This window comes from Phycodurus eques, chromosome 18 (assembly GCF_024500275.1).
Source record: "Phycodurus eques isolate BA_2022a chromosome 18, UOR_Pequ_1.1, whole genome shotgun sequence".
In the NCBI taxonomy this organism is placed as follows: Eukaryota; Metazoa; Chordata; class Actinopteri; order Syngnathiformes; family Syngnathidae; genus Phycodurus; species Phycodurus eques.
This window is the reverse complement of record NC_084542.1, coordinates 10,641,179-10,660,753: the sequence shown is the minus strand read 5'-3', so window position 1 is coordinate 10,660,753 and position 19,575 is coordinate 10,641,179. Positions and strand designations below refer to the sequence as shown.

At 40.6% G+C, this 19,575-nt stretch overlaps 2 protein-coding genes across 2 annotated transcripts in view; both read right to left on the bottom strand.

Annotated features, from left to right (window-relative positions):
- The window catches only part of ppp2r5a (protein phosphatase 2, regulatory subunit B', alpha isoform), a 28,501-nt gene extending 19,426 nt beyond the window's left edge, over nt 1–9,075 (bottom strand). The window contains exon 1 of the mRNA XM_061704042.1: nt 8,001–9,075. Within this exon, the coding sequence (XP_061560026.1) occupies nt 8,001–8,148 (148 nt within the window). The 5' untranslated portion in view covers nt 8,149–9,075. The remainder of the gene's footprint in view (nt 1–8,000) is intronic.
- Nucleotides 9,076–11,509: 2,434 nt separating this feature from the next.
- Nucleotides 11,510–19,057, bottom strand: dtl (denticleless E3 ubiquitin protein ligase homolog (Drosophila)). Its single transcript, XM_061704620.1, has 15 exons — nt 19,006–19,057; nt 18,357–18,494; nt 18,185–18,277; nt 18,045–18,106; nt 17,758–17,878; nt 16,499–16,564; nt 16,295–16,410; nt 16,146–16,219; nt 15,944–16,050; nt 15,746–15,850; nt 14,567–14,679; nt 14,380–14,469; nt 13,451–13,574; nt 12,591–13,225; nt 11,510–11,717 (listed from the first exon to the last, which is right to left on the bottom strand). Exons 1-15 carry the CDS (start codon nt 19,055–19,057, stop codon nt 11,652–11,654), a joined length of 1,962 nt encoding a protein of 653 aa, XP_061560604.1. The 3' UTR covers nt 11,510–11,651.
- Nucleotides 19,058–19,575: the final 518 nt, after the last annotated feature.

The following is a 19,575-nucleotide window of genomic DNA, read 5'->3' as shown; positions in this document are numbered from 1 at the left end:
CAGCTTTTGCATTCTTGATACAGATGTAAGTAGGACATATCTGGTCAATTGAGCATTTAGGTAATGGGGATCGGATGCTTGAACACAGGGCAGGCAGCAGTAACTGATCCCTTAAGGACTTTGCATTTGGAATTGGAGGCTCAAGGTACAAGTCCAAAACAAATGGCAACACATAACCTGAGGTGAAGGCCGCAGCAACATTTGCATACCCCTTCACTTTGACATTTCTTCTTGCATGCTTGCATGTGTGTGATCTGCTTCTCTGTGCAACAAAAATATAGGTGGCTTCCAATTAGTATGATCAAGAAAAAACTTGTCAGGCTAGGTCTCAAGCACATTCCTATAACAGTCTTTGCTGATAGAGCTTAACACGTCGTGATCTGGGTTCACATAATCCTAAACGGTCTCATGAGGGCAAATTGACACTGCTCCTTTCAAGCTGCCAGCACTTATTTTTATTTACAGGATGAGTAGAGCAACTAAGATGAAAACCAAGTTCTTCTGTACTGGCACAGAGGAGAAGGAGTGTGCCTCGTCCTTGACATTTACAGTAAGCACTGCTTAAAAGCCTAACTTTATGAGTCTATAAGAAAAAAAACAGTGAAGGAGAGGGGAAAAAAAAAAAAAAATCAAGGTCAATTGTCAGCCGACACTAATTAGGATTGGAGGAAAACAAAAGCACAGTGCATGCACACAGGTACATACATACCCCGACAGTCCTTTCTACCTCAGAATCAGAATCATCTTTATTTGCCAAGTATGTTAAAAAAACAAGCAATTTGTCTCCGGTAGTTGGAGCCGCTCTAGTACGACAACAGACAGTCAATTGACAAAGAACGCTTTTGAGACATAAAGACATAAGACCTAATGAATGCTTCTAGGATGACCACACACGAAGCGGCCATACGCGATTGAACTGTCACGCAACTACTGTTCATGAGTCGCCCACCATTTGAAACTACTTTGCCACATTACAAAATTTTAATTGCAGATAAATGGCATTGCAACGTCAGAGATGAACAGTATATACAGTATTATGTATATTGTGTTTTACAACTATATTTATAATTTCATATGTACCGGTGACTAAAATGCCAATCGCGGAGAGTCACTGAAACGCACAAGTGCAATCAATGAATGGGGCTATCATTGCCAAGAGCTTCTGAAATATCCACACTCTCTCCATTTCTCACTCATTTCCTTTCTTTGTATAATTATAATATAGCTCTAGCAGCCAGAGCAATCTGCATATTCCTTGACAATCGTGCTATATTGTTTGTGGTTCAATAAAAAAATAATACAGTACAGTACATTATGGAACCTCAAAATGCAAGTTGATATCTGTGGCGAGGCTCAATCGCCAGGTGTGTGGGTGTGAGTCACCGACTGTAATTTATTCGCAATTGTTCAGTCGCATTCAGCCACGTCCCTCGGTGTGGGGAGGCCTTAAAAATAACGTAGGTGCTGTAAACATTTCTGATGCTACATCATCATGTGAATTAGACAATTGCAGTGATCCTCAATAGGCGGAAGCAGATGGTTTTACTATATGGACAAGGCCAATTTTTAGATTACTTGAACAAACACATTTTAACCAACGAAAAAGTTGGGGGGGATGTATGGTACTCTTAATTGAGTCTGCACAGCTTTCTGGCAGCTATTCTGGTCGCTAATACCTAGCCCAATCAAATCGTTTGTTTAGAGCAGCTGTGGGTGTGTGAGAGGAAAGCTACACAAATGCAGGCATTTACAGCTTCCCACAAAACATCTTCCACCAACACAGTTAAGGAAGCAAGTCTGTTCAAAACACAGTCGGGGCAAAGGGGAGCCTGCCATTCATCATTATGACTTACATTATAGAACATTAATACTGCTGCTGAGCAATGCAGTCACTTTACTTGACAATATTTATTGACTGATCATCTGCTGGCAGACATAACGGAAAAATAATATTTGGGCCATTGATTGATATTACAATCAATGGCCCAACAAAGTAAAAGTGCTTTGAATAAATTGTCAGTACAAATGCATGTTCTCATGTAGGGGTGTCCTGATCTGATCTTTGAGATCGGAAATTGGTCAGATGTCAGCAAAAAAAAAAAAAAAAAAAAAAAATGTAAAAATAAAGCCAAGGATCAGATCGAATTGTACTTGATGTAAAATCTGTGATTTTACAACTCTTATACAAGCAGTCCATTTCATGCTCCGCTCCAGCACTTCTGTCGAGCAGTGCCTGGACGGCATGCAGAGGCCCACGTGATCACAACAACAGGTTGCTAAGTTGCTCACATAGTAGCAAGGAGTAAGAGTGAATGTTGCTTGCTTAAAGCCGTTTATTGACACTCCAGTTGAAGTTCACTGTAAAACTAAACAGCAAAAGAATTATACCTGTTGAATGTTCAAATACATCAGACTTAAGTTTCTTTCTCTCTCTTCACAAAAATCGCGAGCTCAAAGCTAACACACGAATGAAAAATACCATTGAATTGTTGCATTGACTAATGCTATATAAATACATACAAACAGGCAATATAACAATACTCTCTGGCATATATTGTTCAAACTCTGAAAATCGAGTTATAATAATATTCGATCGTGACTTCTACTTTCTTTGTTACTGCAAGTGTGCATCTCATTGTGTGCTCCACACTGCCCATCAGAGGTCAAGACGTCCACAGCAGTTGCTTTATGTAACCCGTTGGTTAATAATAAATGGTTTGGGTTTTTCTCATACGTACTGTTGCTGATTATTGTTCTCCGTTTGAGTAATATCACTTGATAAATCCTTTTCTAAAATTCCATACTACAAAATACATGAAATATGTATGACTATTGCTGAAATCGGATCGGACCAATATCGGCATTGGCCAAAACTCAAGGCTGCATTATCAGAAGTGAAAAAGTTGGATCGGGACATCCCAATTCTCTTATGTACTTTATAATATTTGTGGTCAAAGCATGGATTTACTTCATCACGTCACATAGTATAGGTGTGGCAATTAATGACAGTCATGGAATTAAATTTAATTATTATAAATTTCGGTGACCCTCTCAGCATATTAATCACCACATTCTGGTGTAAGCTGAAGTTTTGAGTTCGAAATCAAAGTTTGGCTAAAAAAAGCAAAGCGACAGAAATATTAACCTAAATTAAGAAAGCTGTATTTAGAATATAAACCTTTTCCGTAGTCTGCTTTCAAGGTTTCTGGTTGCCACGGCAACAATGATGGTCTCTGAGTGACTCATCTTTTCAGTGTCTAACACACGACGGGAGCTCTGTGCACTACAACCGCAGGGAGGTTGAGGAATCTTCATAGTATGTCATTAAGGACCCAAAACATGTCTAAAAAATTTTTTCTGTCACTGTAATGTTACAATATAGTCAACAAGACTGTAGCCCCAGTGTGTAAAAGCTTGATGTTTGCATTGATTGAATTGAATTGATTGAAAGTCTTGTTAGTCCTGCAGCATGCAGATACAGCAATACTAACACAAACACAGTAACAACAAGGTCATCCAGTCATTTTCTATACTGCTTATCATCAGTAGGGTCCCTGGTGAGGTGGAGCCTATCCCAGGTGATTTAGGCGAGAGGCGGGAGACACTTTGGAGTGGTCGCAGGACCATCGCAGGGCACATATGTACAAACAACCATTCAATGTTGACAGTCACATCTACAGACAATGTACAGTCTTTGATTAACCTACCACACATGTTTTTGGAAAGTGGGAAGAGCAGGAGTATTCAAAGAAAAAACCTACGCAAGCACGGACAGAATATGCAAACTCCACACAAGAACTGTGGGCAGACTTGCTAACCAATAGGTCACCATACTGCCTGAACTTAAGTCAATGAACATAAAAATCATAGTCTTGGACTGTAAGTTCTATTACATGGCGCAATGCATGTTAACTGCACCTGAAGGAAGATAAATGAAGTAAGTAAGTATGTATTAAGCAATTGTAGTGCTGCTGTACAGTTGGGTTCGAACTCGCCCTCTAAATCCCCATTTGCTATTCGCATTGACAGTAATGAAAGACTAGCGAATCAGAATGGAATCCTTACTCCTTGTACTATTCCGAAATGAAGACAGGCCATTGTCCAACAAATGAAAAATCAAATTTGATTATTTGAAAACTATCTATAGCCCCCTGTTTACGTCATGGTTGCATCTTTTTTTTTTTTTTGGCAGGGGGATGGTGGGGGGACAGATTTTGTCCCAACATCAGAAAGACGCATTTTGGCTGGAGCGTTTTGGCAACGAAACGCTTCATTTTAGTTTAAAATGGCTTACTTTAACCAGGATCCTATGGTAGCTAACTGTACAACTGTGCATATGCGCATGTGCAGTACGTCAAAATGGCCGCAGCTGAAAATAACAGAAATGCAGCAAATACATTGCAACTTTTGTCAGAATTAAGTATGTAGTATGTTATTTTTAGGCTTTTCACGATCAGGATTTTTGGGGCCTATCCAATCACAAGATGGAGGAATGTGTCTATTTAAATGACTTGTTCATTTACTGTATATACTTGTGTACTTAATTGGTCAAAAAATTATATTTACAATAAATAATGTATCTTTGTTCTTCTATTTATGCCAGTGAGGCATAGTGACAGACAGAACAAAAGAATGGTCTTCTATTAGATGGCAGGAAGTAAATACAGTAATTAATGCATCCACTTTTTGTGACATATTTGTTCGTTGGTGTGCCGTGAGATTTTTCAATTGTAAAATATGTTCCTTGGCTCCATAAAGGTTGGAAATCACTGCTCTCGTCAGATCGTGCATTCTAATCAGTCAGGTCAAACCAACATTATAACATGACAGAAATTATGGGCGCTAACTTACTGTAATTAAATTACTTTATTGTAATTAAATTACTTCACCCACACCGAAAATTTAGAACATGATTCGACAGAACGGCGGCATGTTTACGTACAACCGTCAGTGCTAGCAGTAGCTTGCTAGGCTACATAACGTTTTTGTTGCCTGCTTGCGAGCCGTATCGTATTAAAAGTATGTGAACATACCTCAAGCAAGCCTTAAACGAACGTCCTCTCCTGTCCTGAGTATCGGTGACACCAACACACGTTTTTCCCCATTTTGTCCTTAGAATACAGTCGGCACGATCCACTCTTGTTGTCGGTGTAATGAGTGTAGCCGGTCGCATTTGAGTTGACAAGATAGACCCCAATGATCGTAAAAAACGGGATGCGGTCGTATTGGAATTTTTATTGCAGTAGTCTGACATAGTGCAATCCTGAAAGAGCAAATGTCTTGTAGTCTGAAGGCATTACGTGTTGTCTGTCCCACACCGCCAACGTGTGTTTTTTAATTTTATTTTTTTTTAAATAACTTCATTGGCCATCAGATATTTACAGTACTACATCAAAAGACACGCGACAAGGCTAAAAATAAACTAACTTTTGGATTCAAATATACTGTGCACTATGGCGATGCGGAGTTAATGTCTTTGGTGGAGCCGATCAATGACGTAATTGATCCAAAGCCGATCAGCATAAAATCCTAATTCTCGGCCTGATCGGTGTAAAGTCTAGTTATTTTTCATTCATTTTGATTCAGATGTGAAATTTCTGATTCAGGATTCATTTTTTTCCATGGAATCACAACTGATTTGTTTGTAGCGCTATTGTACAGAAAGGCAATACAGTGGTACCTTGATTATGATTTTTCCTAGGTACGGGCAATCCCTTAGTCAACCATTGCTTTGTGTTGCAAGCCCAAGTTTGAGGTTCAAGCTAGCTACAACTTCCACCCTGCAGCCTGCGTCGTGATCAACTCATGGCTCAACACCAAATCATCTGGCTAGCATGATGCTGAACTACTACTTCTTAGTTCATGTAAATTTCAGTGTATAATCTTTTTTTTTTAATGTCCTCTCTTTGGACACTCCAAAACAAACTAAGAAAAGCCAAACAGGTGAAGTTAATACTATGATGCTAGTTCCAGTTGATGTTTCTTTGACTTTTTTTTATTTTACCCCAGATTTTGGGTCATGTTCTGAATTGTATGACATTTGGAGATTTTCAGTGAGGTAGCATTGTGCATCTACCGATAAACAAGTAGCAATGCTACAATGATTTTAAAGCTGACAAAACATCTTATCCCTATGAAACAGCACCGTCATCAACATTATACAGCATGGTCCGCTGACTGACCCGTATTGTTACTTTTCACTTGGTGCTTGTTTATTTTCCTACACGAAGCTACCCTCAGAGCAGTGGTGCGGGTCATAGGTGAGCCATATACAGGTACAGCTCAATCAATTAGAATAGTGTTGAAACCTAAATTTAGTTAGGTAGTTCAATTCAAAAATTTAAACTCAGATTCACGACAAGGAAGACAGATGGTTTGAAGGAGGCCATATACAACCCCAATTCCAATGAAGTTGGGACGTTGTGTTATACATAAATAAAAACAGAATACAATGGTTTGCAAATCATGTTCCACCTATATTTAATTGAATACACTACAAAGACAAGATATTTAATGTTCAAAATGATAGACTTTTTTGTTTTTAGCAAATAATCATTAACTTTGAATTTTATGGCTGCAACACATTCCAAAAAAAGCTGGGACAGGTGGCAAAAAGACTGAGAAACCTGTTTGGAACATCCCACAGGTGAACAGGCTAATTGGGAGCAGGTGGGTGCCATGATTGATTGAGTATAAAAGGAGCTTCCCTGAATTGCTCAGTCATTCACAAGCAAAGATGGGGCGAGGTTCACCTCTTTGTGAACAAGTGCGTGATAAAATCGTTCCGCAACGTACAATTGCAAGGAATTTAGGGATTTCATCATCTACGGTCCATAATATCATCAAAAGGTTCAGACAATCTGGAGAAATCACTGCATGTAAGCGGCAAGGCCGAAAACCAAGATTGAATGCTCCTTGACCTTCGATTCCTCAGGCGGCACTGCATCAAAAACAGAGATCAATGTGTAAAGGATATCGTCACATGGGCTCTGGAACACTTGTCTGTAAATACCAATGTCGGTAAATACAGTTTGACGCTACATACGTAAGTGCAACTTGAAACTCTACTATGCAAAGCAAAAGCCATTTATTAATAAGACCCAGAAACGCCGCCGTCTTCTCTGGGCACGAGCTCATCTAAGATGCACTGATGCAAAGTGGAAAAGTGTTCTGTGGTCCACAAAGTCCACATTTCAAATTGTTTTTGGAAATTGTGGACATCGTGTCCTCCGGACCAAAGAGGAAAAGAACCATCCGGACTGTTATGGACGCAAAGTTCAAAAGCCAGCATCTGTGATGGTATGGGGCTGTGTTAGTGCCAACAGCATGGGTAACGTACACATCTGTGAAGGCACCATTAATGCTGAAAAGTATATACAGGTTTTGGAGCAACATATGAGTGAGTAAACCTTTGACTTTAAAGAAAGTTATAAAAAAAATATATTTTTTTAAATCATTCTGTCATAATTCTGGCATTTAGCAAATAGAAATAATTTTGGTACGCCTAATTGACCTAAAATAGGAAAGGTTTTGTCTGATTTCATGTCAGACTGAGAAAAAAATTGTTTTTATATATAGTGGATGTAAACATCTGGTTACAATTGCATCATGAGGGCCATAGTGACAGGAGGAGCAATTAAATGCTCTTCCACTACACTGCAGGAAGTACAATTAAGTACTACCTAACTAATTGACATTTTTGATAGAAGGTGTGCCTGAGATTTCTCTTGATGTAAAATGTGTCCCTTGACTCAACAAAACACTGCACTACACAGCTAGATCTGACAAATCCAAAGCAACAGGTGGTCCTAGTCTTCTTTTAGAAGGCTTGCCATCTTGAATTAGTATTTGTGCAAACTCACTGCAAAGTTACACGTTCGGTTTCAGACACTTGGTTGAATAAATAGTGATCAAGGTGTGATTCATAGCAGTAGGCATAACACGTGTTACTGTGATGGCCTATTTAAATCACCCACCAGACCTCATCATCATCCTCTTACCTTTGAGCTGAGGCAGCGTCGAAAGCTCCACCGGGGCGATCTGAGTCCTGTATTGAGACGAGCTTGGAGATTTTCTCTGTTTCTGCGCCTTCCTAACAGACTTTCTCGTAAATCCGTCCACTTTCTCTGATGCAGAGATGGCCGACATTTTGATGCGGGTGGCGACAACAGCCTGAGGACGACCGGCGTAGCGCTCCTTATCAGATTCGCAAAAACAAGGTCTTCTCCTCAGTGTTTCTCCCCCCTCCCCCCAAGGGTTCGCATCCGCACAAAAATGTGGAGCAACCTGCGCAACTTGACGCTCGCCTCCTGTCAAAAAACTGCGACCTTACTCAGCGTGTTCCGACATTCTGTGTCGGTGTTGAGGACGCGGCATCTTATGTTCAGGTTGCTGTTTTCTGGAAACTATCTCCGACAGGCAAACAAAAATAACCAAACTCCACATAGCCCCTTTAGAGCAGCCAACAAGTCACTCGGGTGTGGAAAAAAATGGTCGTGGATTTTCTCGGTGCGTAATTTCGTTTAAATAGTTATAAAATAGCGACCTATACCCTACAAATCCAATTGCATTCCAGCGGTAAAGTTGGCGAGAGGCGTGAATGTACGACCACTGTAGCTAACAGGCACCTAGCTTGCCTTGCTTGTTAGCATAGCCGACTTTGGTGGATACTGTACTACAGATTCCTCCACGATCGAGATCCAAGGCGAAAAAAGTAGTAGCTCCATGTAAGCCGTGTGGCTCTTCACACAAGAGGAAAAAGAAAATGAGTGTTCACAGGCCGCTTTTGCTGCTGAGTATTTTCACTCGCGGTCGATGAAGTTCAAATTCCCTCTACGCCTTGAACGCTTAAAAGTTAGCCGCGTGCCCAGTGGTGCCACACGGTCTTACTTACGTCCCCTACCGAAATGAAGATTGTGATTACCTTTCGACACCTCCCGCTAATGCGAAATATTTTCTTCGATGTGTCAAATTGTCAAACGCCCGCAACGAGTCGGCAGCCATAAACAACCCCAGCAGCACCGCTGTGTCGTTGTGTTTCGACCTACAGTACTGTTAGGTAGACTCACTGCATTGCTTAACGGGTTCATGACTGATGTCTCCAGCAACCAATCACGGATGTGATTGTACAAAACAGGAAACTTTTTTAACCAGTAGAATAGAAAAACGAGCGGCCCCTAACACGTGACACGTGAAAACAAATACAGGCACGGTAATTTTCAGATGTAGCAAATAGACATTAGATTCAAATAATCTTAAAATATGTTAAACTATTATAATTTAATTAAAATTTTAGTTTGAAAAAATAATTTAAAAGGGTTTATATTAGTAACGTTACGTAGGCTGCATTGCCCGACAGATTCTTGATTGACATCTCCAACAACCAATCATGAAAGAGATTGTATAAACCAGGAAACTTTTTAACCAATTGAATAGTAGAACGAGCTGCCCTAACACGTTACACGTAAAAACAAATGAAACTTGTGTCTGAAGCCCCAGTATACAGTACATTATCTCTTCAACTTATTTCATATTGTTGAGCCTTGAGTCGTCACCTTATCATGGTGGAGGGGTTTGTGTATCCCAATGATCCTAGGAGCTAAGATGTCTGGGTTTTTCACGCCACTGGTAGGGTCACCCATGCCAAACAGGTCCTAGGTGAGGGACCAGACAAAGCACGGCTCCAAAACCCCCTATGACAAATAAACTTAATGGATTTAGGTTTCCGTTGCCTGGACACTGGTCACCGGGGTCCCCCTCTGGAGCCAGGCCTGGAGGTGGGGCTCGAAGGCGAGCGCCTGGTGGCCGGGCCTGCACCCATGGGGCCTTCTTACAGCCCGAAAGGATAACATGGGTCCCCCTTCCCATGGGCTCACCATCTGTGGGAGGGGCCATAGGGGTCAGGTGCAGTGTGAGCTGGGCAGTGGCTGAAGGCGGGGACCTTGGCGATCCGATCCCCGGCTACAGAAACTGGCTCTAGGGAAGTGGAATGTCACCTCTCTGGCAGGGAAGGAGCCCGAGCTGGTGTGTGAGGTTGAGAAGTTCCGTGCCTCCATTGCTGAGGCGGCCGCCCGCAGCTGTGGCCGTAAGGTGGTCGGTGCCTGTCGTGGCGGCAATCCCCGAACCCATTGGTGAACACCAGCGGTGAGGAATCTCGTCAAGCTGAAGAAGGAGTCCTATCGGGCCTTTTTGGCCTGTGGGACTCCTGAGGGAGCGGAATGCAACTTTGGTGCTCGCTGAGGCAAAAACTCGGGCGTGGGAGGAGTTCGTGAGGCCGTGGAGAACGACTTCCGGACAGCTTTGAGGAAATTGTGATCGACCATCCTCCAACTCTCACTGGAGCGGTTCGCAGCTGAGTGTGAAGCAGCTGGGATGAGAATCAGCACCTCCAAATCTGAGACCGTGGTGAGGTGTTCCGGGCATGTCCTACCGGGAGGAGACGCCGGGGACGCCCCAGGACACGCTGCAGAGACTACGTCTCTCGGCTTGCCTGGGAACGCCTCGGGATCCCCTCGGAAGAGCTGGAGGAAGTGGCTGGGGAGAGGGAAGTCTGAGCTTCCCTGCTAAAGCTACTGCCCCCGCGACCTGACCTCGGATAAGCGGAAGAAAATGGATGGATGGTGTTAGTCTATTATTACGGCATTTAAATAGAAATTTTAAGGATTTTATTTTGAAAAATTGTGTTGCAAGTTTAAGGAAACCAGATTTAACACCTTTTTTTATATTTGCTCACATTTTTTTAAAGGTTCTGCCACAATATTTCTGATATTAAAGTTTTAAAAAAAATGTTTTAACAGTTGATTGCCGTTATTTCTTAAGGACAATTAAGGGGTTATTTTTGGGAACTCAAGTTGAAGGATCTGCTGACACCTTGACATTCCAAATATGTTATATCATGAGGACTACAGCTTAATTCTAACAAAATATCACTGCTACCCATGTGGGTTGTTAATAGGTTGGAACATAAAATCTGACTGAAAATATGAAGCCAGGAACACCATTTACAGTTTTTAAAATATTTTAATCTTCATAAAAATCTGCCCACTCAACTGTGGGTCACAAACACACCATGCAACAATCACTTGCTGTTTTGTACATAACAACTGGAGTATTTGCTCGAGAACAACAAAAAAAATACACAAAAAAAATGCTGAGCAGATAAAAGCTGATGTGCAGCAAGGAATAATTACACATGTTCATAAAAGGGCTCCAAGACAGTGAATAATACTGGTAATTTAACTTTTACACTTCATGGGACAGATCTTTTACTCAGATCTCAAAAGTCTAAATGTTTTTGCATCAACTACTTCATAAAATGGACTAAGTCGTGTCAAAAGCAGATCATAAATATAGCTTGTCCCAGTAAAAGAATTACTCAGCAAAAATTCCACCATAAACTTGTCAATCCGACACTCTGAACAGCATCATAAAGGTTTATGGGGCACTCCCAAACTACGTCCCAATAAATATGAAACGGTCAAAAGTTGTGCCACATTCTAGATGTGTATAAACATATCAAGTTAAACGAATGAGTGATGTTACAGTACAGTACAGATGTTACAGTACAAAGCAGTTTGTAGTCTCCTGTTAAAATCACCTTTTAATACAGCATCTCAAACAGAAACTAATGGATTCTAAAGAGTCTCCGTAGGTCACTCTGTGGGTCTCCTTGTGAAATAGGAGGAGATTTTTTTCATGTTCTGTGGCGAGCTCAAAGTCTGAAAAAGTAGATTAGAGAAAAGGGTTACACTACAGTTTTCATTTCAGTCATAGTTTACCTCATGGCCTACAAATTTCTATTTATTTCAGAATTGTGACTCTCGGTGAAGTGGCAAAAGCAGAGCGCGATTTTCTCGACTGGCAACATATTCCGAATGCCTGACTCGTGATGGCCGGCGTTAACAGCAGGAAACAACCAAAAGAAATGGCTCTCTCTTGTCTCTTATTACGTGCTAATTAAGCTACTGTGTCATGGAAGTCTGCAGTTTATACAGTAGGTCATTAAACAGCTGAGTCTGGTCCAGATCCCTGACCTTACTATACAAACCCAGTCTTATCTTATCTTATCTTATTTGGACTAATGTTTGTAATTTACTCAGTGCAACTTTGCAGGGATTCGTGGTAGTGGTTGCAGCCATCCAGGAAATGCATAGACCAATCATGTGCCTTTTAACTCCTCCCTTATGACTCAGTCAACAAAAATACTTTAAGTTTAACATGTAACTCAACAATAAATATTAAAAAGTGTTAGGGTACTATAGAATTGGATCTTTTTCTTTTTTTAAATTGACACTCAGTCGGTGATGACAAGTTATATGCATTATAAGCAGCACGGTGGGGAATAGTGGTGAGCACGTACGTCTGCCTCATAGTTGGGCTGGTATTCCAACTCCTCCCAAAAACATGCTTGTTGACAATGAGGGCAATAAGAACAAGCAGTATATGGGTGCTATACAGTACATTATGATGTTCAAGACGAGACCAAAAAATTGGATCTCTTTAAGGTTTAATTAAGGACCCTCAGTGTATTGTTTGACTACAAGCACAACTTAAAAAAAAAAAAAAAAAGACATTTATGCACTTGTTCTTACCGGTGAAGTTGGCGTCTTGCCTGCTTGTTTCTTGGCAGCACTGGGGCTTCGGGGGCTACTTGAGCTTCCTCTCATCTTTTGGCCCATCACTGACAGCCAGTCTGTCACTTGAGGGGTGAAGTTTTCTTTGCCAGTCTGTTTTGATGATGCTCTCCCTTCCTCAATATGATTGTCTGTCTGTAGCAGACCCTCCTGAGCTGGGCAGCAGATGCCTGACTGGGCCCGGTTCCTTTTGGCAACAGGATACAGTTCTGAGACACAATCGCACTGCTTTGTGCCCTCACATTCATCAGATGAACTGTTGGCAGTCTCCAGCCTGCGTTTGGCTCGTGGTGGCGTAGGAGAGGTGCAGTCCTCCGGGCTCTGTGGACACGGACTCAGAACCTTACGCAGGAGAGGGCTTTTCTGGTTTGGAGATCCTTGTCTCGGGGATAGCCATGATTTGATGGAATGTGGGGTTCTTTGACAATTAGAGGCTTTGGGTCGCTGAGACTGGACAGGTGATGTAGTGCTGGAGGGTAGAGGCAAGGCAGCCACATTCGGAGCACAAGCAGCGAGACGCGGAGAGGCCAGCCCTGCGATGCTCTCGGCTCTCTGGTCCTTAGCAGGGGTTGACTCAGAGTTGTTTGAAGGTTCTAGATACACAACAGAATCAAACTGAGATTTAGCAAACAATATGAGATATGACAAAGCGCAAAATCACAAAAATGACACCAGAAAAAAAACATTTAGTTTGAACCTATAGCGATAGCTATAAATAATTGATGGATGAATGGTGTTACAAGGTTCGGGGATGTTTTTAATGTACTAATATAGTTGAATAATAACGTAGCGCAACCGGTTACAAAGATTGTCCTTACTGTGTGGACTCTTAGGCCGTGCCCAGCCAACGAGATTGGCCTCTCCCACTGACGACTGTGCGCCGTCCATTTCACGATGAAGGCGCCAGATGCGTACAGTGTGGTCATCAGAGCAGGAAGCAATCTGGAATGAGAAGACAGAATTTTAAAAAAGAAAGACAAAAGTACAGTGGTGCCTAGAGATACGAGTTCAATGTATTCCTTGACCATGTTCGTAACGCAAAACTCTCGTACTGTATCTCAAATCATCTTTCCCAATTGAAACGAATGGAAATGCCATTAATCAGTTCCAGCTTCCAAATGAATTTTTTTTAATGAAAAAAAATAGCACTCTACATATATTGTACTTTATAAAACAAAAGACAGTGATGGCATAAACAAATAGATTTAAAAAGTTTTTGTCACACTTTCTCTTTCAACAGCTGATTTTGGTGTGTGCTCTCTGGCTACCTGGGGGCAGTATAAGAAAGTCATACGAATATATTTGAATCTAAACTCAGCTCCTCTCTTGGCTTCGAAGTATGGCAGGAATATTAGTTATTCTTTACAGAGGATAAAGAATATATGCCGTACAATTCTCTTTGTGTTTGTTTAGCTTGTTTCTTGTTAAGTTTAGCAGTAACTTTCATCTGAGAGTGAAAAAAAAAACTTCAAGTCTCTTTTTTTGAAGAATATTTACGAATTATATCTGCCAAACGGCCGCTTGTTGTGAAATGAGGTCACAAGTCAAAGTAAAAAAAATAAATAAACAATTGATATAAAATGGGTTGATTGACAGATTATATCTCAAAAAGCTCTTAATTCGGGTCACTCGTACCTCAAGGCACCACTGTAAATCAATCTTATGTAGTTGTAAGCCCACCTGGTTTGCTTGAACGGTTGCAAGTATACGACAGTACACAAAGTATCATACTAGACCATCATCTCACCTTCGTGAAGTCTGTTGGGCACCATGCAACAGATGTCACTTCTTCACTGTGGCCTTGAAGTGTCATGGGAGGAAGCATGGGATCAGAGATCTGGAATGAACAAGTATATGCAGGTATTCTGATCATTTATAATCATGGCAAATAAAGGAGAATCTACCATTCTATTTTTCAACATCATGAAATTTACCTTCCAGATGTATGTGTGATTGTCACTTGAACCACTGGCCAAGAACTGGTCATCTGGGCTAATTGTGGACTTGATGTAAAAAGATGAGTTTTGGTGGCCATTGAACATTGCCTCTGTGGGAGAAAACATTGGAATTAATGTCATAAACACCATCGCAGGCCAAAATCATTTAGCAACCTTCGCAGCAACTGTTAAAAGAAGTTATTTTTAAACTGCATGTGTTGTAATGAATTTCATAACAAGTCAGTCTTGCAAAGACACAATTGAATCTTCTTAAGTCGAATGTCCCTGAAGTTGTACAATTTGGCATTTGAGCAACATTTTGGGGAAAATATGCCACTAGATTTGAACAAAACTTCAAAGCTCAAACTGAGACTTCAAGTCAGCAAACATTTAAAGATGAACTGTTTTTGATTACTTCCTCCAAAAAATGGACCAGCCTCAACCAGGGATATTAAAAGATGAATGTGGGTATAGAAAAAGGGGCAAATATAGTCAATAAGTGTTCTCTCATTCAAAGCAGCAGGTCTCCAGTAGGGCCTCAATGCTGTTGTCCAATGTGACCGTGTGTGTCTACATTCGCTATAAAATATAAAAGAGTGTGCTGTTGTTCGAATGTTTTACAATGGTTAGCTTCTTTTTTTAACACTTGTATAAAGCCATCATCCTTTATTAATGTTAATATTTTAGTTTTTCGTGTTTATATCTTAATATTCACAATATGATTTGTTTTTACAGGTGTGACCGTCAAAAAAAAAAAAAGGTATTTCAAATACAATTTGGACATTTATTAAAAGTTACATGATAACAAAAGTTTGACCCTGGATTATTTCCATAATTTCCTATGGCTAAAATGATTCAAATTTGCAAACAAAATGGGAGGTTGATCAGCATTATTTAATATCCCCCATTTATTTTAATATATCGAAATTATCAATGTCTATCTGTCACTCTATTCATTGCAGATTCGAGAGTGTTAACCTCAAAATTCCGCTATAATAAAATTAAGTTTTACCAGCAATAACTATTGGGAAAAAAAAAGTCCTCAGTTTTCTCTTGCTGTACTACTTTTAGTTATAGCGCCATCTAGTGAGCGGTACTGGTTAAAAAAAAATATCGTCACTGGGAGTCACCTATTTTGTTAACAAATACATATTGTGAGTGTAGTTGTTGATTTACCTGGTGTAGTTTTTATCCCACTGACATTGAACATGTAAATGTTATCATCGGTACAGTTGCACATGATGTTAGACCTTGTGGAGTCCAGGACAAGCCCAGAATAACCTGGAACAAAAGCAAGATAATACATTATCTATCACTTTCCCTGTGATTTAAAAAGAAGTTTATGTGAGCAATAGTCAAAAGTGCAAAACTAACCAAGACGCATGCGCATTGAAGAACCAGGATATGGGTATGTCTGCAGGGCTACAGGATCGTGATGGTGTGCAGTGTAGTTTTTCCTCAGGTCCCACATTTTAACAACTCTTTTAAGGAATAGTAAAATAAACATGTTTAACCTGAAAGTCATTTCACAAAGAATGTTGAATGTTATGTAAGCATTTGAGGGGGTGGTTCTCACCCATCAACTGCTCCCGAGGAAATGAGAGTGTGCTGATCTTGAAATAAAACCACAGTGACACTCTGCTGGGTGTCCTACAAAACATGTGAAGGTCAGAATTCCTGCAACACAAGCCTCTAATTGAACAAATCTTTGTTGAGGAAACTCACAACACTGGGAGCCATGCCACGGGTGCTGAGTCTTCTCTTCTTTGTTTTAGATGGGGGGTTTGTCTCTGCTTTGTTATGAGCACCCTGGATTTGTTTCATCGGTTTGTAGAAACCATCTGAGAAAAAGACAAATTACGACACGTCCTATTGTCGACTCTCTCCTTTTCAAGTTAAAGTATGATGAAAGAAAAATTTAAATTGTACCTTTTTTGCTGCATCTGGTATCCCACACCAAAATATTTCCATCTCTTGCACCGGTACAGAACACAGCTGTGAGAAGACAGATAATCTCATCAATATTTCTGCTATTGAATCTGAATAAGGACCTGCATAATAATGAATGAGTCAATTTATTGACCATTAAAAATACTGTCAATTGAATTGGTTCTTTGTTTGAGGCAAAATGGAGCGCACTACTTGGCCACAAGCAAAGAGGTGCTGTCGATATTGGCGCAACAGTTTTTGGGTGAGAAAAAGACCCCTTCTTTTACTTCAAAACATCTATTCAGCCATTTGCGAAACCGCTTGTCCTCTATAAGGTTGCGGATGAGCTGGAGCCAACTCCAACTTGACTTTGGACGAGGCAGGTCAGACCCTGGACTGGTCGCCAGTCAATCGCAGGGCACATAATGTAATGACAAACAACCAGTCCCATTCACACCTATGTACAATTTTGCATCTTCAATGAACCTAACAGAGTACCCGGAGAGTGCAGTACACGGGGAGAACATGCAAACTCCACACAGGAAGGCCGGAGCCCAGATTCGAATCCCCAACCTCAGAACTGTTGGATGGACGTGCTAACCACTAGTCAACCATATTTTTTCACCCTAGCTAATCAAGGAAATGTAAATGCTGGAAATCCTCCATCATGCAGAGCAGTTTAATTAAATACAGTTGAATATTTGGGTTAAAAAAAAAATGCTTAAAGGTCCCAAATTTTACTAAACCAACTTTTTCTAGTATTTGGGATATTATATTGGCTCCATGATGCCTCAGTAAACATGTGAAACATGAATTAAAATTGTCCAGGCATTCCTGAGTTTCAGACGTTTTTCTGCAGAAAGGCCTGAAATCAGGACATACAAATTTCTCAAGCTTATCTACGTCACTAGCGAAGAGCTCCGCGTTCCCTTTCTGCTACGAGCCAGCGCTGTCAACATAATAAATGTGTGCTCTCACCGGTGGGTCTTATACATGGAGGCAACCAATCAGAGGAAAGGGGGGGGCGGTCTTAGCCAAATATGGAAAAAGCAGATACAAAACTGGGTCAAACAGAAGTAGCTGCCAGAGGGGCTTTTTCTGGACACTCGTATGACAAAACCAAGGTGGGTTTTTTTTCTTTTTTTTAAATGAAATTTACACTTTTATACTAAGCACATGTTAGGGAGTCTCTCTATGGATGACTAAATAGCCAAAATATGGGACCTTTAAAATAACATTGGAAAACTCAAAAGGTATACCTTTGTCCTCTGAAGCGAATGCAACAGATTTGAGGCTGCAGAGGTGGCCCTTGAAGCTACCTAACAGCTCGCCTGACTTCACATCCCACAACCTGGCCATCTGGTCGCCTGCAGCAGTCACCTAGGGTGGATGCATGACAATAAAAGATGAGAGAAAAACAACGTTTGTGTGGAATGTTTATACATTGTTTGACAGTGAATGGTATAAGAACAAATACAGTGATTAACCAACCAAGTATTTACAGACTATGACATGCCATACAAGAATATTATGGACAACGGCTTACCAATTGAGACTCCCCTGGCACCCATGCTATGTCAAAGACGGCATTCTCATGAGCCAGCCATTCTGCAAGTATACACACAGTTAGCCTCTTCTATTCCAAAATGATGTGGCTGGGGCTACACAAAAGGTGTCATGGTGCACCTTTCAGAAGTAGGTTTCCTCGTCCCTCTGTGTTGTAAAGCCTAACAATTCCTTCTTCATTTGCCACAGCCAGAACATCCCGAATCTCCCTTGCTGTGAGAACATGGATACAGGCGTTAAATTTATGGTAACACGCCTATAGTCATATGATGATAAATATTATGTGCGCTACCGGAGGAGAAAGATAATCCAAATGGGGGCACCGAGTCGCCGAGGTTCCCATAGGAGATGTGTTCATCATGGCAAACACACTGGTAGCCTTTGAGAAGGGAGCTCAGAGGGTACTTGGTCCAGGGATGTGCAGGTAACGCTGGAGAGATTAATGCATGGAAATACATATAAAATTCAAGGTGTTACTTTTTGAGTAAACTTGTCAACTACTACATTGCCAATGGCTGTGGTAAATCAAAATCACTTGTACATCTAATTTGTTACAGGTCAATTACCAATAAATCAATGAAAATATAATCTTAATGTGAAACTCCAAATTTATATGTCATAACTTTAACCAATCAGTTATCCATTGTCATACTCACTTACTGAAGTTGTAGGGAAATCGTGTAAGTCATCCAATGCACGACGGCAGACAAGTAGCTAGTCAATTTTAAATGCTAGTGGATTCATATGGAGATTGAGCGAGAATAAATCCATAAAGCAGAATAAACCAGTTTATTTTTTTAACTTTTTTTTTAGCCTACACTTGACTCGACGCTTAACAAATCATCAAATAACAAAATTACTTTTTTTAAAGTATAAACGACTATCACTTCTGTTAAACATATGACTCTGATGCTCTTTTCAAAGCCCAAATTTTATCTTACCATTCTGCCTTTGTCTGCCGATGCAATTGTCAACTATTGAACGGAAAAGCATGCTTGTGCTTCAGTGGGAGCCGATCTTATGATCCTAAAATATATGTATCTGAATTGGTTAGCACCTTAACTGGTGCAAGTTCTCTGTGTTAATGTGGCTGTTCTTTCCCGCGAACAGATCGTCTGAACGCAGTGACTGATTTCCGCGCTCACCCAGTGTTCTGCGCTAACCATTGGTCCAAACAGCCACTTCCGCTCTGGACGGACTTCCTTTTCCGCTTTCTTTGCGCCACTTGACTTTTAAAAATATAACATTACCATTAAACTTGAAAATAAATGGAAACTAAATTTGAAAATATAAACATGATTTTGTTCTTGATTTAGTAAGTGACAGTTAAGGTGGAACACAATTAAGGATACTCTAAAAACCTTGATTTCTTCTCTTCTAATGCGTGTGGGTTTCAAATAAGATCGGATGAGAAACACTCACTTGGATAAGCAATGTCAAATTTTATTATAGTAAATGGCATGGACAAATGTAATGTATTTACAGACACCAGCCAAGTATAAAACACAAAT